General features: G+C 53.3%; 2 protein-coding genes across 10 annotated transcripts in view; one reads left to right on the top strand and one right to left on the bottom strand.

Annotated features, from left to right (window-relative positions):
- The window catches only part of akap9 (A kinase (PRKA) anchor protein 9), a 62,852-nt gene extending 55,082 nt beyond the window's left edge, over window positions 1-7,770 (top strand). For all 8 annotated transcript variants that reach the window (XM_023960258.2, XM_023960256.2, XM_023960255.2 and 5 more), the window contains 11 exons: window positions 99-343; window positions 786-936; window positions 1,064-1,360; window positions 1,568-2,061; window positions 5,808-5,913; window positions 5,983-6,177; window positions 6,255-6,443; window positions 6,515-6,738; window positions 6,804-6,877; window positions 6,951-7,220; window positions 7,293-7,770. In XM_023960258.2, the coding sequence (XP_023816026.1) occupies window positions 99-343; window positions 786-936; window positions 1,064-1,360; window positions 1,568-2,061; window positions 5,808-5,913; window positions 5,983-6,177; window positions 6,255-6,443; window positions 6,515-6,738; window positions 6,804-6,877; window positions 6,951-7,220; window positions 7,293-7,336 (2,289 nt within the window). In that variant the 3' untranslated portion in view covers window positions 7,337-7,770. The remainder of the gene's footprint in view (window positions 1-98; window positions 344-785; window positions 937-1,063; window positions 1,361-1,567; window positions 2,062-5,807; window positions 5,914-5,982; window positions 6,178-6,254; window positions 6,444-6,514; window positions 6,739-6,803; window positions 6,878-6,950; window positions 7,221-7,292) is intronic.
- An 820-nt stretch (window positions 7,771-8,590) lies between these two features.
- cyp51 (cytochrome P450, family 51) lies at window positions 8,591-12,232 on the bottom strand. 2 transcript variants are annotated; one of them, XM_004085606.5, is made up of 10 exons: window positions 11,957-12,232; window positions 11,644-11,742; window positions 11,394-11,570; window positions 11,190-11,316; window positions 10,942-11,116; window positions 10,755-10,874; window positions 10,486-10,681; window positions 9,268-9,363; window positions 9,030-9,198; window positions 8,591-8,950 (listed from the first exon to the last, which is right to left on the bottom strand). In XM_004085606.5, exons 1-10 carry the CDS (start codon window positions 12,107-12,109, stop codon window positions 8,772-8,774), a joined length of 1,491 nt encoding a protein of 496 aa, XP_004085654.1. In that variant the 5' UTR covers window positions 12,110-12,232; the 3' UTR covers window positions 8,591-8,771. The 2 variants fall into 2 exon arrangements, with proteins under 2 accessions (XP_004085654.1, XP_011492293.1); XM_011493991.3 differs by having other exon boundaries at window positions 11,644-11,826; window positions 11,957-12,230.
- Between the last annotated feature and the right edge of the window lie 573 nt (window positions 12,233-12,805).

Raw genomic sequence — 12,805 nt, 5'->3', positions numbered from 1 at the left:
CCGCTTCTGAGGACGTGTTGGTTTACTCTAGAAAAGCCTGAAATGTTTGTCCCAGCATCTGAACCCGTTTGGATCCTAACGTGCTGGTTCTGGTGCAGGACGCGCGGCACAGAGACGCCATGGCGGCCCTCCTCACCGCAGAAAGAGCCAGTCTGCTGTCGGAGATTCAGCAGCTTCAGAGTCGGCTGCAGCAGGAGGAGGGAGGAGCAGGCGGAGGAGCAGGCGGAGGAGCAGGCGGGCCGCGGCCGGAGGAGCTGCAGGCTGAACTGTGCCAGACCAGACTGGAGCTGGAGGCGGAGCTTAAGGTCCAGCAGAAACACCTGAGGGAGCTGGAGGGACTCAGGTGACTTCAGGATGAAATGAAGCTTGGAGTTCAGATTTACAGCGTTTTAAAGGAAAAGTTCTGATCTGAACAGAAAAGAAACAAACTTTAGGGACGTCTAACTGATCCCAATGCTTCTGTTAAGCGTTCCTACAATGATGCACATTAATATCTGCATGATGATATGATGCTGTTGTTAACTGCATGTAAAGAAAACGGCAGTAAAGATGAAAAACCTGCAGCTCAGTAAACAACAATCCAATCTAGAGGTTTTTCTGAGGATTCACAGACCAGAGTCAGAAAAATGAACCGATCTGACAACGGTTCTCCATGTGGACCAACCACAGAGTATGAAATATTCACGACTAAAATGCTGGATCGATTCTCCGCTTTGAGCCTCAGAAAAACAACAAGTTCATGAAACCTGTTTCTCTGGAAATAATGAGCGAGTTTCCACCGACAGGGCGGAGGTGTCGCAGAGAGCTGCAGAGGTGGAGGAGCTGAATGAGCAGCTGATGGACGAGAGGAAGAGGAGCAGAGACCTTCAGTGGGCCGTGGAGAAGGAGAAATGCAGGACCGAGAGGAGCGAGGAGAACAAACGGGAGGAGGTGGAGGTACGAGAACAAACACCAGAACCTCAGTCCTGAACGTCACGTTTGAAGATGACTGCCAATGTTTTCTGAGAGGAAGAAATCGGAATGAAAGCAGATTTATTCTGATCCCCACACTTCTCCTCTGTAGGACCTGCAGCTGAGCCTGGAGGATCTGAGGAGCCGTGTGCTCCAGCTGACTGGGAGCCTGGAGAAGCAGCAGCAGACCTCCTCGACTCTGCAGCAGCAGGCCGAGCAGGAGCGCCTGCGCCTGCGCAGACGGCTGCAGGAGCTGCAGGTGCAGCTGGACACCGAAAGAGCCAAAGCCGAGGAGCTGACCTCTGCGCTGGGGAGGGAAAGGGAGCTGCGCATCACAACCTCCTCTGACCCCAACGCGGAGGAGGCGCAGGAGAGGCTGCAGAGAGAGCTGGATGAGAAACATGCGCAGGTGAGACCTTCTGCTGCTTCACGAAGCAGGTGAGACCTTCTGCTGCTTCACGAAGCAGGTGAGACCTTCTGCTGCTTCACGAAGCAGGTGAGACCTTCTGCTTCATGAAGCAGGTGAGACCTTCTGCTGCTTCACGAAGCAGGTGAGACCTTCTGCTGCCTTTGTAGTTTTACTGGCTGCTTCTGAAGTGATGTTCTTCCTTTCCAGGTGGTAAATCTGCTCACCCAGGTGGAGGTCCAGAGGCTGGAGGTGGTGCAGAAAGAGGAGGAGCTTACTTTGGCCAATCGGAGGTCACAGCAGAGTCAGGAGGCACGGCGAGAAGCTCGGGTCCAGCTGGAGAGGCTGGAGGCTGAGCTGACTGAGGTCCAGGAGCAGCTGAGGACGCAGCAGGACAGCAGGAGGACTCTGGAGGTCCAGAAGGAGGCGCTAGAGGAGAGGCTGAGCAGCTTTGAACAACGGCCTGGAGGTGGAGACTCCACCGACCGAACCCAGGACTGGGTCATCCACCAGAGGAGTGAGAACGCGCCGCCTGGAACCGAGCCGTCTCCTCGCGCTGAGGTCCCTCCAGCTGACTGCACCAACGGGGCGGGTCACCTGAGCGCCCCGCACCACGGCCCGTGGCGAACCGTCGACAAGATAGTCGGAAAACTACACCTGGTTTCTTCAAAGATCCGCAACCTGGCCAGAAGAAACACGGGCGGGTAAAAAAAAAAAGATCTGCTTGACTTCCTGTGGTCAGAAAAACCTTCAACTGTTTAAACCAGAGCTTCTCAATTATTTATTGCCAGCCCCCCCCCCCCCCCCCCCCCCCCCCAAACAATAACAAAGAAAAAATCAATATAAATCCACTTTAATCAAATATTAACTTTATTTAGCCACAGTTAAGGTTTGTAGTCTGAAGAAATAAGTAAAACTTTGTTCTAATTATTTTTCTAAATGATAATTATTTATTTATGATGTCATAGAGTGCAGCAGTTTTCCTGTTGTCTGTCTGTCAAATACTGACACCAACTAAACCACAGGCAGACAAAGAAAACATGGATGGAAAATAAAGACACGTCATCAAAATGTCTACAATAGTTCATAAAGAATGAGATTATTAGCATGAACTGAGGAATCTAAAGACATGTGGTGATCCTGGTGTTGGCCAACAGAGGCTGCCTGTGTGCACGTTCCACCTGCAGCCTGAGCCCCCTCCCCTCCCCTCCCCTCTCCTTCTCACACACGCACACGCATGTGACAGCAGACAGGAGCAGCTGCAGGGACGGCGGTTCACGGCTTCAGGCTGTTCCAAACTCTGATGGAACAGACTGAACAGGAAACCAACAGAGGATCAGATTGTTTTCCAGCACTGAGCTGCTGTCAACCCCCCCCCATCATGTTGAATATGCTCACCGGGCATTTGCCCGTTTTGCCTAAAACCACCGCTACAGCGCCCCCCCCTAGCATCATCCCACTATTTGAGAGGCACTGGTTCAAACAGAAGCTCTGTTGGAGATCTGGAGAAAAGGGCTGAGCTTTTTATGAGAGCGCCAGAATTTCATGCAGTTACTGAAGTTAAAAACTGAACGCTGACATCAGGGTCACTCAGGGTCATGTTGGGGTCAGTCTGGGTCATTCTGGGGTAAGTCAGCAGGGCTCCAGACTAACTTTTTTCACTAGGAGCACAGTGGCCCCTAACTGAAAAATTTAGGGGCGCATGCCGTAAATCAACATTCTAACCAAATCTACTAATTTCCACTGTATTACTAATAAATACTTTAATAATAGATGCAGAAATTACAATGAGCTGTTTCAAATTCAGTGTCACATTTTATTCTGCACTTTTGAAGATGCAACAAGAAGGTAAACTGACAGCACCATCTCTGTCATGACAGTACAAATAAGTAAAGAAAACTGATGGAAATTTATCTTTGTGACACCAAATAGGTGCAGCCAAGATGCACAATAAGCGTGTTTGAGATCACCGAGGTGAACTCAACGCTGCGCAGATCACCTGGTGTGTGACGTATATTTTTGTTTTTGCTCCAACATTAACTGTCAATCATCACAAAAATATCGTGAGAAAGGGGTGGGAGCAAGGGGCAAACCTACCCAGACACAGCTGGAAACAAGAGATTACAAAACAATGCATTATGGGACATGTGTCCTGATGGGTTTTGTAGTGGAGTGATTAATTAAAATAATTTAAAATACCAATTTATTAAAAAAGGCTACATACATCACAAAACATTAAAATAATCATAAAATATATAATAACACAGATCATACTAAGGAGGAGAGGAATATTAAAACTAAATTGAATGTTAAGGACAACTCCAATTTCCTGTTCTCCTTCAGTCTCGCTGCAGATTCGCTTTTCATCTCACAGCCCCCCCCCCCCCCCCCCCCCCCCCCCAAACGATCCAGGCGAGGTGCCGGTTCATCTCAAACACGTCTATCGTTGCATTTTCCCCACGTATTTTCAGTGAGTCTAAAACTAATGTTGTTTTTGCTCGAGCGTGTTTAAAGTTCAAACCCCGTTAGCTGTCACGCATGTAGGTGTGGGACATTTATTCTCCTCAGCTGACCCGACTCCCGCGGGAGCGGTGTGCTGCCGTAACGACATAACCGTTTGATGCGCCGCCGTAACCAAAACCCAAACCTTCCTCCGGTTCTGTGCGGCCCAGAGAAAAGTTCAGCACGGACTGCATGTATGTAGAAAATTACGAGCGAATAAATACGTTCTAAAGGAAAGTAAGGAACTCCTTAATGTGGTCCGGGGAGGGAGGGGGCTGTCAGGTGTCCTGCTTTCAAGCCCTGTCATTGTCACGCCCCCAATAGTCATTTACTCCACTGTGATTGGTTGGTCAGCTCCGAGCACGACGATGAAAAAGTGTCATTCATACAAACTGGCGGGCTGCAGTAACATTAAACCTTCATATTAAGGCGGGGGCCGCAAAATATGATCTTGGGGGCCGCAAATAGCCCGCGGGCCGCGAGATTGAGACCCCTGCTGTACACTCTGGCACTGGTACACTAGCCGCAGGTGGGAAGAACGAATCAATAGTTCGCTTGCTCATAGCTCAGACGCACATATCAGGTTGTGATGATATTTGTCTCAGTTTCCTTCCCACAGATGTTTACGCGCGCTCGATTATCTCTAGGCCCCGCCCCCTCTACGCATTTTAGCCACTCACAGTGGCTTTCCCTATTCTTCTCACACGCAGTGGCCGCCTCACAGACAGGTATCACGCGAGTGTGTGCTCGCGTTTCATGAGTATGTGCGCGAGTGTGTGTGTCTGCCTGCGTCCGTGTGGCTTGCGTCTCATTAATTATTTCATTGACGTGCCCCTTCCACGTTTGATGTATAAAAAAATACGAAGGGTGGGGGAGGCAAATTTACTGGTCGCACATGTGCGACTGGATGTAAAATTCAGTCGCACACTCTAAAATTTTGGTCGCAAAATGCGACCAATTGCTCGCAGTCTGGAGCCCTGGTCAGGGTCATTCTGGGGTCACTCAGGGTCATGTTGGGGTCACTCAGGGTCATTCTGGGGTCAGTCAGGGTCATGTTGGGGTCACTCAGGGTCATGTTGGGGTCACTCGGGGTCAGTCAGGGTCATGTTGGGGTCACTCAGGGTCATGTTGGGGTCACTCAGGGTCATGTTGGGGTCACTCGGGGTCAGTCAGGGTCATGTTGGGGTCACTCAGGGTCATGTTGGGGTCACTCAGGGTCATGTTGGGGTCAGTCAGGGTCATGTTGGGGTCACTCAGGGTCATGTTGGGGTCACTCAGGGTCATGTTGGGGTCAGTCAGGGTCATTCTGGGGTCAGTCAGGGTCATGTTTGGGTCAGTCAGGGTCATGTTGGGGTCAGTCAGGGTCATTCTGGGGTCAGTCAGGGTCATTCTGGGGTCAGTCAGGGTCATGTTGGGGTCACTCGGGGTCAGTCAGGGTCATGTTGGGGTCAGTCAGGGTCATGTTGGGGTCACTCAGGGTCATGTTGGGGTCAGTCAGGGTCATGTTGGGGTCACTCAGGGTCATTCTGGGGTCAGTCAGGGTCATGTTGGGGTCAGTCAGGGTCATTCTGGGGTCAGTCAGGGTCATGTTGGGGTCAGTCAGGGTCATGTTGGGGTCAGTCAGGGTCATGTTGGGGTCAGTCAGGGTCATGTTGGGGTCACTCAGGGTCATGTTGGGGTCAGTCAGGGTCATGTTGGGGTCACTCAGGGTCATTCTGGGGTCAGTCAGGGTCATGTTGGGGTCAGTCAGGGTCATTCTGGGGTCAGTCAGGGTCATGTTGGGGTCAGTCAGGGTCATGTTGGGGTCAGTCAGGGTCATTCTGGGGTCACTCAGGGTCATTCTGGGGTCAGCCAGGGTCATTCTGGGGATGTTCTGTAGCTGTGGTCCGTCAGAACCAGACCCATACGTTGGTGAAGGACGGTTCTGGTCCCCTCCTGTCCCCCACAGGCTTTCTGCAGAGGTGGACGCTGACGAGTTGTCATGGATACAGTCAAACGTCGACGAGGTGGTCGTCCTGCTGCAGCGGACCCCCGGCCTGCCCTCCTTCCCAGAGGTTTTTATTGTGACTGGTGGTGTGGGTGGTGCGAGCAGCAGAACCGTCAGCTGTGGGTGTTTCTGGCAGAACCCGTCCCTGCTGGCAGCAGGAACCTCCAGCTCCTCCAACTCCCTGACGGAGCGCCTGCTGAGGCAGAACGCCGAGCTGACCGGCTTCGTCAGCCGCCTGACGGAGGAGAAGAACGATCTGAGGAACCGCACGCTGAGGCTGGAGGAGGAGCTCCGCCGCTACCGGCAGGCGGGGCTCGGACCGGGCTTCGGCGTGAGTTCATGGAGGTTCTGGGAGAATCCACAGAAGCCAAGCCACAAAACCAACCTGAGCTGTCTTTGGTCCCTCAGTCCAGCAGGAGAGCGGAGCCGTCCGGATCCGTTCTTTCCCAGGAGCGGGAAGTTTGGGCTCAGGAGAAGATCCGTCTGGAGAAAGCGCTGCTGCTGGCTCAGGCGCAGAATTCCCGCCTGCGAGGAGAAATCCGGTCCAACGCCGTCCAGGAGATAACCGGACCGGAGGCCGACAGCGCCGCCCTGAAGGTCTGAGGCTGCGTTTTCCCGCCGTTGGCGGTGAGTGAGGCGCTCCTGACGCTCTGACCTCCTTTCTGCAGAGGATGTACGGCCGCTACCTGAGGGCGGAGAGCTTCCGCAAAGCTCTGGTCTACCAGAAGAAGTACCTGCTGCTGCTGCTGGGGGGCTTCCAGGAGTGCGAGGAGGCCACGCTCTTCCTGCTGACCCGAATGGGGGGCCGGCCCGCGCTGGAGCCCCTCAGCAAGCGGCGCCAAGGGCTGACCCGCTTCCGCTCCGCGGCCCGGGTCGCCATCGCTCTGTCCAGGTGAGTGGCTGCAGCTTTGACGCAACTCGTCTCCTAGGAAACGGAAGCTCTAACTCCGCTTTCAGGATGCGCTTCCTGGTGAAGCGATGGCACCGCGCCGCTGGGATGAACTCCGCCCCCTCCACCAAGAATGGAGCAGGTTAGACGGAAGGGAATCGAGCCAGGAACTTGAGTCTGTTGGAGGAAGTTCTGACGGTTCTGATCCATTTCAGGCATAGAAGTGAGGGAGTCGTCCTTCCTCCACCCCGCCGCGGCTGACCTACACAGAGAGAGAGGAGGGGGGGAGGGCGTGTCCGGCGGCAGGGGGAGAAGCGGCTCTCCTCGCTCGGGGGCGTCCTCCTCCCATCCCAGGCTGCACGCCGCCTCGGACCCAGCGGCGCTCACCTGCTCCCACCTGCAGGGCTACGACCCCGACCGGGCGCTCACAGACTACATCTCCAGACTGGAAGCGCTGCAGAGGAGGCTGGGCAGCGTGGCGTCCGGTGAGGCGGCACTCTGGGGGGAGGGCGGGGGAAAGGCGGGCAGACTCACCTGACCGCATGTGTTCTCTGCAGGCTCCTCCTCATACGCGCAGACGCACTGCGGCCTGAGGAGATAGACGCCGGCGAGCGGCGCCGCTGCGATCTTCTCACGTGGACCAAAACGCCGATGGCGGTGAACAAACTGTGGCTTTAGTGGGCGGGGCTTGAAAATCAGCTGTTTGTAATCTTTTTGCCTCTTTGTGGACGACATGCAACGGTGTACATTTGTTAGAAGCTAATTTAAACTGTCATTAATTTATACGTGTGGAGAACACGTGGAGAACACGTGGAGAACACGTGGAGAACACGTGGAGAACACGTGGAGAACACGTGGAGAACACGTGGAGGACACGTGGAGGACACGGCTGCTGCAGGAGCGTCTACACTACACTGTGCTTTTGTTAAGGAACCGCAGGAGAATTTGTAGAGAAGGTATTTTTGTAAAGCGGAGCAGCTTTGAATTTTTGGGGTATTTTGTCAGAAACATAAATAAAGATGAAAATCATTTCCACCACGGTTCCTCTGAACTTCCTGACATCAACACAGCTGGATTCAGAAATGTTCAGAATGGTTTGGAATGAGATTCAGGATTTCGACCAATCACAGCAGATCAATTCAGAAAACAATCATCCGTTCCAACAGAAATACCAGCTAAAGCTCGTCTTTAGCGGTGTAGCTTTCCACAGAATCCGGTGTCAGACCGTGGAACAAGAGAACAAAACAATGAGTCTGTCTGCCATCACTACATCTCCCATGATGCATTGGGTTGACGTGACAGCGTCTCAGCGCACAATGAGTCTTCCTTTTGACGTCTTGAAACCACAACAAACACACACAGTTTTTAAATCTTCTAACTTAACTTTTATTCCATCTTTTAGAAAAAACAGCTGCAGCTTCCAGCTTTTTCTGCCACATTTATCACTAAAATGCTCGTTAGATCATGGAGGGACTGTAGATCAATACAGACTATAGAGTTTCTGCTTTGTTAAATCTTTGGATGCTTTTTTTTGTCAAGGTTAAAGTGTGCCGCGGCTCAGGAAAGATGACCCAACTCCCAACGTCAAAGTGCCTTGGATAGCTCAAGGGTTCCATGTGGTTGTAGAGTTCCAGTTCTGGTCTATCGCCTGTCCGTCCTGGGGGGGGGGGAGCCCTCCTTCATGTGGACACCCCTGAGGTTTCTGCTTTCTTTTAGGAGTTTTTCCTCTCAGAGGAGGGTGCTGGTTTGGTGATCAGCTGTTGTGTTCGTTACGCTCACCGGCATCAAGGCCGTTGAGACGACGGCTGTAAATGTCAGGCTGTAGAAACAAACATGGAGTCTCTCAAAGATCCACTTAAATATCAAAATTCCTTTAATTTTCTCCAGACACAAACATCTCAAACGTCTCTTTTCATTCGTGGATCTTCTGAACCAGAACCACCATCAGTGCAGGTTCAGAATTCCTCTTTGTCATCAGAAGCTCCGTTCACAGCAGGAGCTTCTGGCAGACCAGGCTCCTCCCCCTCAGGCCGTCCTCACGGCGTCCTGCGCCTGTATCTGATGACGGGGTTGTGCGGCGTGTGGATCATGGTGCTGTAGTTGATGGAGGGGAAGTACCCGTCCACCAGCTCGAAGCGGTACGTCCGCAGCAACGTGGACCAGATGGTTTTGATCTGGACGTAGGCAAAGTTCTCTCCGATGCAGCGATGGCGGCCTGCGGGTGGAAAACGGCGAGCTGCAGCATCAAACACGATCAGACAACGTTCTCACAGACACAACAGAACTTCAGGTACCAGCTCCGAACGGCACGTAGGCAAACTTCTCCCCGGCGGCGGGGTTGTCATGGAGGTACCGGTCGGGGTCGAACTCCATCCTCTTGGCCCAGGCGTCCCGCAGCCGGTGGTTGACGGTCGGCGAGACGCAGACCTGGTGTCCCACGGGGATGGTGAATCCCGCCGCCGTCTGAGCAGAGGGACACGGTCAGACTCCGCCCCGCTGCCCGCCAGCGGGAGGAACATCAGAGAAAGTCACCTGAGGTGTGCGAGCCATTCTCATCATGGTCATGATAGGGGGGCGGAGCCTCAGCGTCTCCTTCAGGCAGCGCTCCAGAAGGCTGAGGTCCTTCAGCTGAGGATGAAAACAGATCTTTAAGCACCGGAAGACAACGCATTAAGGTCAAACGCCGTTCTGCTGTGGAGGAGGGAACAGGAACATTCAGACACGACGGACGGCAGAACCGCTAAGGACGAACGATGCGACGGCGCCGAACGAGACCGAAGCGTCAGCGTCTGAGGAAACGGCGCCGAATGTCATTTCAGAGAGCATTTCCAGTTTCTCTTCCATGTTACTGAGGATGTTGCTGTTCAGGGTTTGTTTGTTGTTGTTTGTGTTTATTGTTTGTGTTTATTGTCAGATTCTCTGGAATAAACATCTTTACAGTGTTTTACTGCAGCTGCTGTTGGAGTTTAGTCTTGAAAACATGAAAACTTTTCCTGCAAATGAACTTTGATGGATTTGATGATAATTGGTTTCTGCATTGATCCTTCACTCAAAGATTTGGCTCTGAACTTTGAACAGATCAATAAGTTGTTGTTGTAACCCTTGTGCTATCCCAGACACTTTAACATTGGGAGTGGGGTCATCTAGACCCATTAGACCCACTGTCTAGTGGGTCATCTAGACCCACAGTGGGTCTAGATGACCCACTGGACAGTGCTCTGAACCTTTTTTCTTCAATGATTTGTGATCTTCACTGGTGTCCATGGATTACATGAAATCTTTCCACCTTTATCCACCTTTGTCATGGTGGGGGGGACACGTCAATGGAAGGGGGGGGGTCATGCACAAGGGCTAAAGAAAAGCCTCAGTGATGAAATGACTGCAAACTAAAAGAGACCACAAACAACTTTAGAAGTTTTGTTCTGGAGAATCTTTGACAGAAACTAATAAATGGTCCAAAACTCATGTTTTCTAACTTTTGTTCCTGTCAGAGGAACAAACATGTTTAACTTCCTGTCGGACGCTCATCTCTCTGCTGCCACCTAGTGGCTGCAGTTCCACACTGCCTCCAGGTAAAATGATTCTCTAAACATTCAGGGGAAATGCTGAATTCTGGTGTTTTCCTCTAAAATGGGAACATTTAAAGTCTTTCAGCTGGAACTCTTGTCACGTCTGTGAATCTTTGACTTGATATGTTTTTCTGGATGCCTAAACTTTGGCTGAAGCCTCCGTGCTGCGGCGGGTTCTGACCTGGTCCAGGTCCAGCGGCGGCAGGTCTTCCCCGCAGACGGCCTTCTGCTCGGCGTAGCAGCGCTCCTGCAGCGCTCCGTCTTTGGCCAGGAAGAAGCCCAGCCAGGCGCTGGTGGTGGAGGACGTGTGCTGCCCGGCCAGCAGGAGGCCGATCAGCATCCCAGCGATCTCCTCATCGTCCAGGGGCCGGCCGTCTCTGCGGGAGAGAAGGAGGAGGTTCAGTAGGAGGTCCGAGGAGGCGTCGCCGCCCTCCGGTGGCAGACTCCTACTTGTATGTGGCGTCGATGAGGGTCTGCAGGAAGTCGTCGACTCTCTCTCCAGACCTCCGGCGTTTCTGGATCACCTTGAAGAAGATGCTCTTGATCTCCCGGTGAGCTCTGTCTCTCCTCCTGAAAGGGAGGGGGAGGAGTCAGGGTCACGGTCGGCGCCGCCCCCGGGTGAGGAGCGCAGACGGACCTGAAGCTGGGCAGAGGCAGCCAGCTGGGCAGCAGCCAGGCGGCGTGGCTGAAGCCTCCGTCCAGGTCGGCGTACAGGCGCGCCACGCGCTCGTCCAGCATCCCGCGGATCTCCTTCCCGTGGAGGCAGCTGCTGGCGGTGAGGATGATGAGCTCGGACAGCGCCTCGAACAGGTCTGCACACGACCACGGACACGTTAGGCGCCACCCAGCAAACCTCTGACGCCTGCAGACGCCGGGCGCTCTTACTCCTCTCCCCGCCGTCCCCCCAGCGCCTGAAGTACTCCACCGTCTCCGCCTCGATCAGCCTCACGTGCTCCCGGAAGCGAGCCACGTTCAGCCCGGTCTTGAACATTTTCTTCTGTTCCAGGAAGATCTGCAACAGAGGAGAGAGGAGGTGATCCCGGGCTCCTCCAGCAGGGGAGGGGCAGGAGGCTCCTGCAGGGGTCTCACCGGGTTGGGGACGTCGTAGGCCACTCCTTTTCCAAACACGGGCGTGGTCAGCTTGGAGTAGACGTCTTCGGCGTTCAGCTCCTCGTTCTTGCTGTTGAACATGAGCGCGGCGGCGTCGCTGCCCAGCAGGTAGGTGAAGGTCTTCCCCACCATGGTGAAGCTGAACACGGGGCCGTACTGCAGGGGGGGTCAGAGGAGGTGTGGTGCGTTCATGGACTCCTCCTTAGATCCGGACAGACCAACAACTTACTTTGTCGTAGGCGTTCTCCAGAAACTCGATGGGACTTTTCCCAAAAGCCACAGCGTGACCCAGGAAGGGGATGCTGGAGGGGATGTGAGGAGGGAACTTCTGCAGGAGCACAGAGACGGAGGAGTGAGGAGAACCTGAGGAGAACCTGAGGAGAACCCGATTCTGAGGAGAACCACAGAATTTCTGGGGAAAACCAGAGAGATTCTAAGGAGAATCTAAGGAGAACCGGAGTTTGAGGAGAACCTGAGAGATTCTGAGGAGAACTTAGATTCTTCTGAGGAGAACCCAGGTTCTCCCGCAGAACCGGACTCACCCCGGGCTGCTCCGCTCCGTTCCTCAGCAGAACCTTGGAGGCGTAGGCCACAGTCAGGGTCACGAAGGTGGCCGCCAGCAGCACGGAGGTCGGGTTCTGGTTCACCGTCTCCTCCAGAACCTTCACTCCCATCTGGTAGAGATGCACCGACATCTTCCCGGACAGAACCCGCGCTGCGGAGCGGGCCGACAGAACTTTATATAGGAGCGCGGCTCCGCTGGGTCCGGACCGGCTCGCTGCAGCGCTCTCCACCTGTAGCGCGGAGGTCCCGCCCCCGCCTGACCGCAGCTCTCCTCCGGTTGGCTGACGGGAACATGTCAGTCACGCAGCGGCGGCTATGATTGGCGGCCGCTGCCTGAAGTGATCTCGCGCTATGTGACGTCACGCAGAGAGGACGCGCGAGCGTCGCAGCAGAGAGGATTCTGTTTAGCAGACTTTTCTATGAAGACATCATTTTTGGGGTTATTTCAGAAAACAAAAACACAGAATTTACTGTTTAACCCTTCTGCTATCCTATGACCCCCCCCCCCTTCCATTGAGGTGTTCTCCCCACCATGACAAAGGTGGATAAAGGTGGAAAGATTTCATTCAATTCAATTCAATTCAATTCAATTTTATTTGTATAGCCCAAAATCACAACAACAGTCGTCTCGATGGGCTTCATGTAATCCATGGACACCAGTGAAGATCACAAATCATTGAAGAGAAAAGGTTCAGAGCTCTGTCTGGTGGGTCTAGATGACCCAACTCTCTAGTGGTTCTAGATGACCCTGCTCCACAAGGGTTAAATGACATTTCTTTTACCTTATTGGTTAAAAAGTATTTTGTTGGTAGATTCCAGATATTCTT

This window comes from Oryzias latipes, chromosome 11 (assembly GCF_053564925.1).
Source record: "Oryzias latipes strain Hd-rR chromosome 11, Olatipes_Hd-rR_3.1".
Lineage (NCBI taxonomy): Eukaryota > Metazoa > Chordata > Actinopteri > Beloniformes > Adrianichthyidae > Oryzias > Oryzias latipes.
The sequence above is the reverse complement of the archived record's forward strand: the minus strand, read 5'-3'. Positions and strand labels throughout refer to the sequence as shown.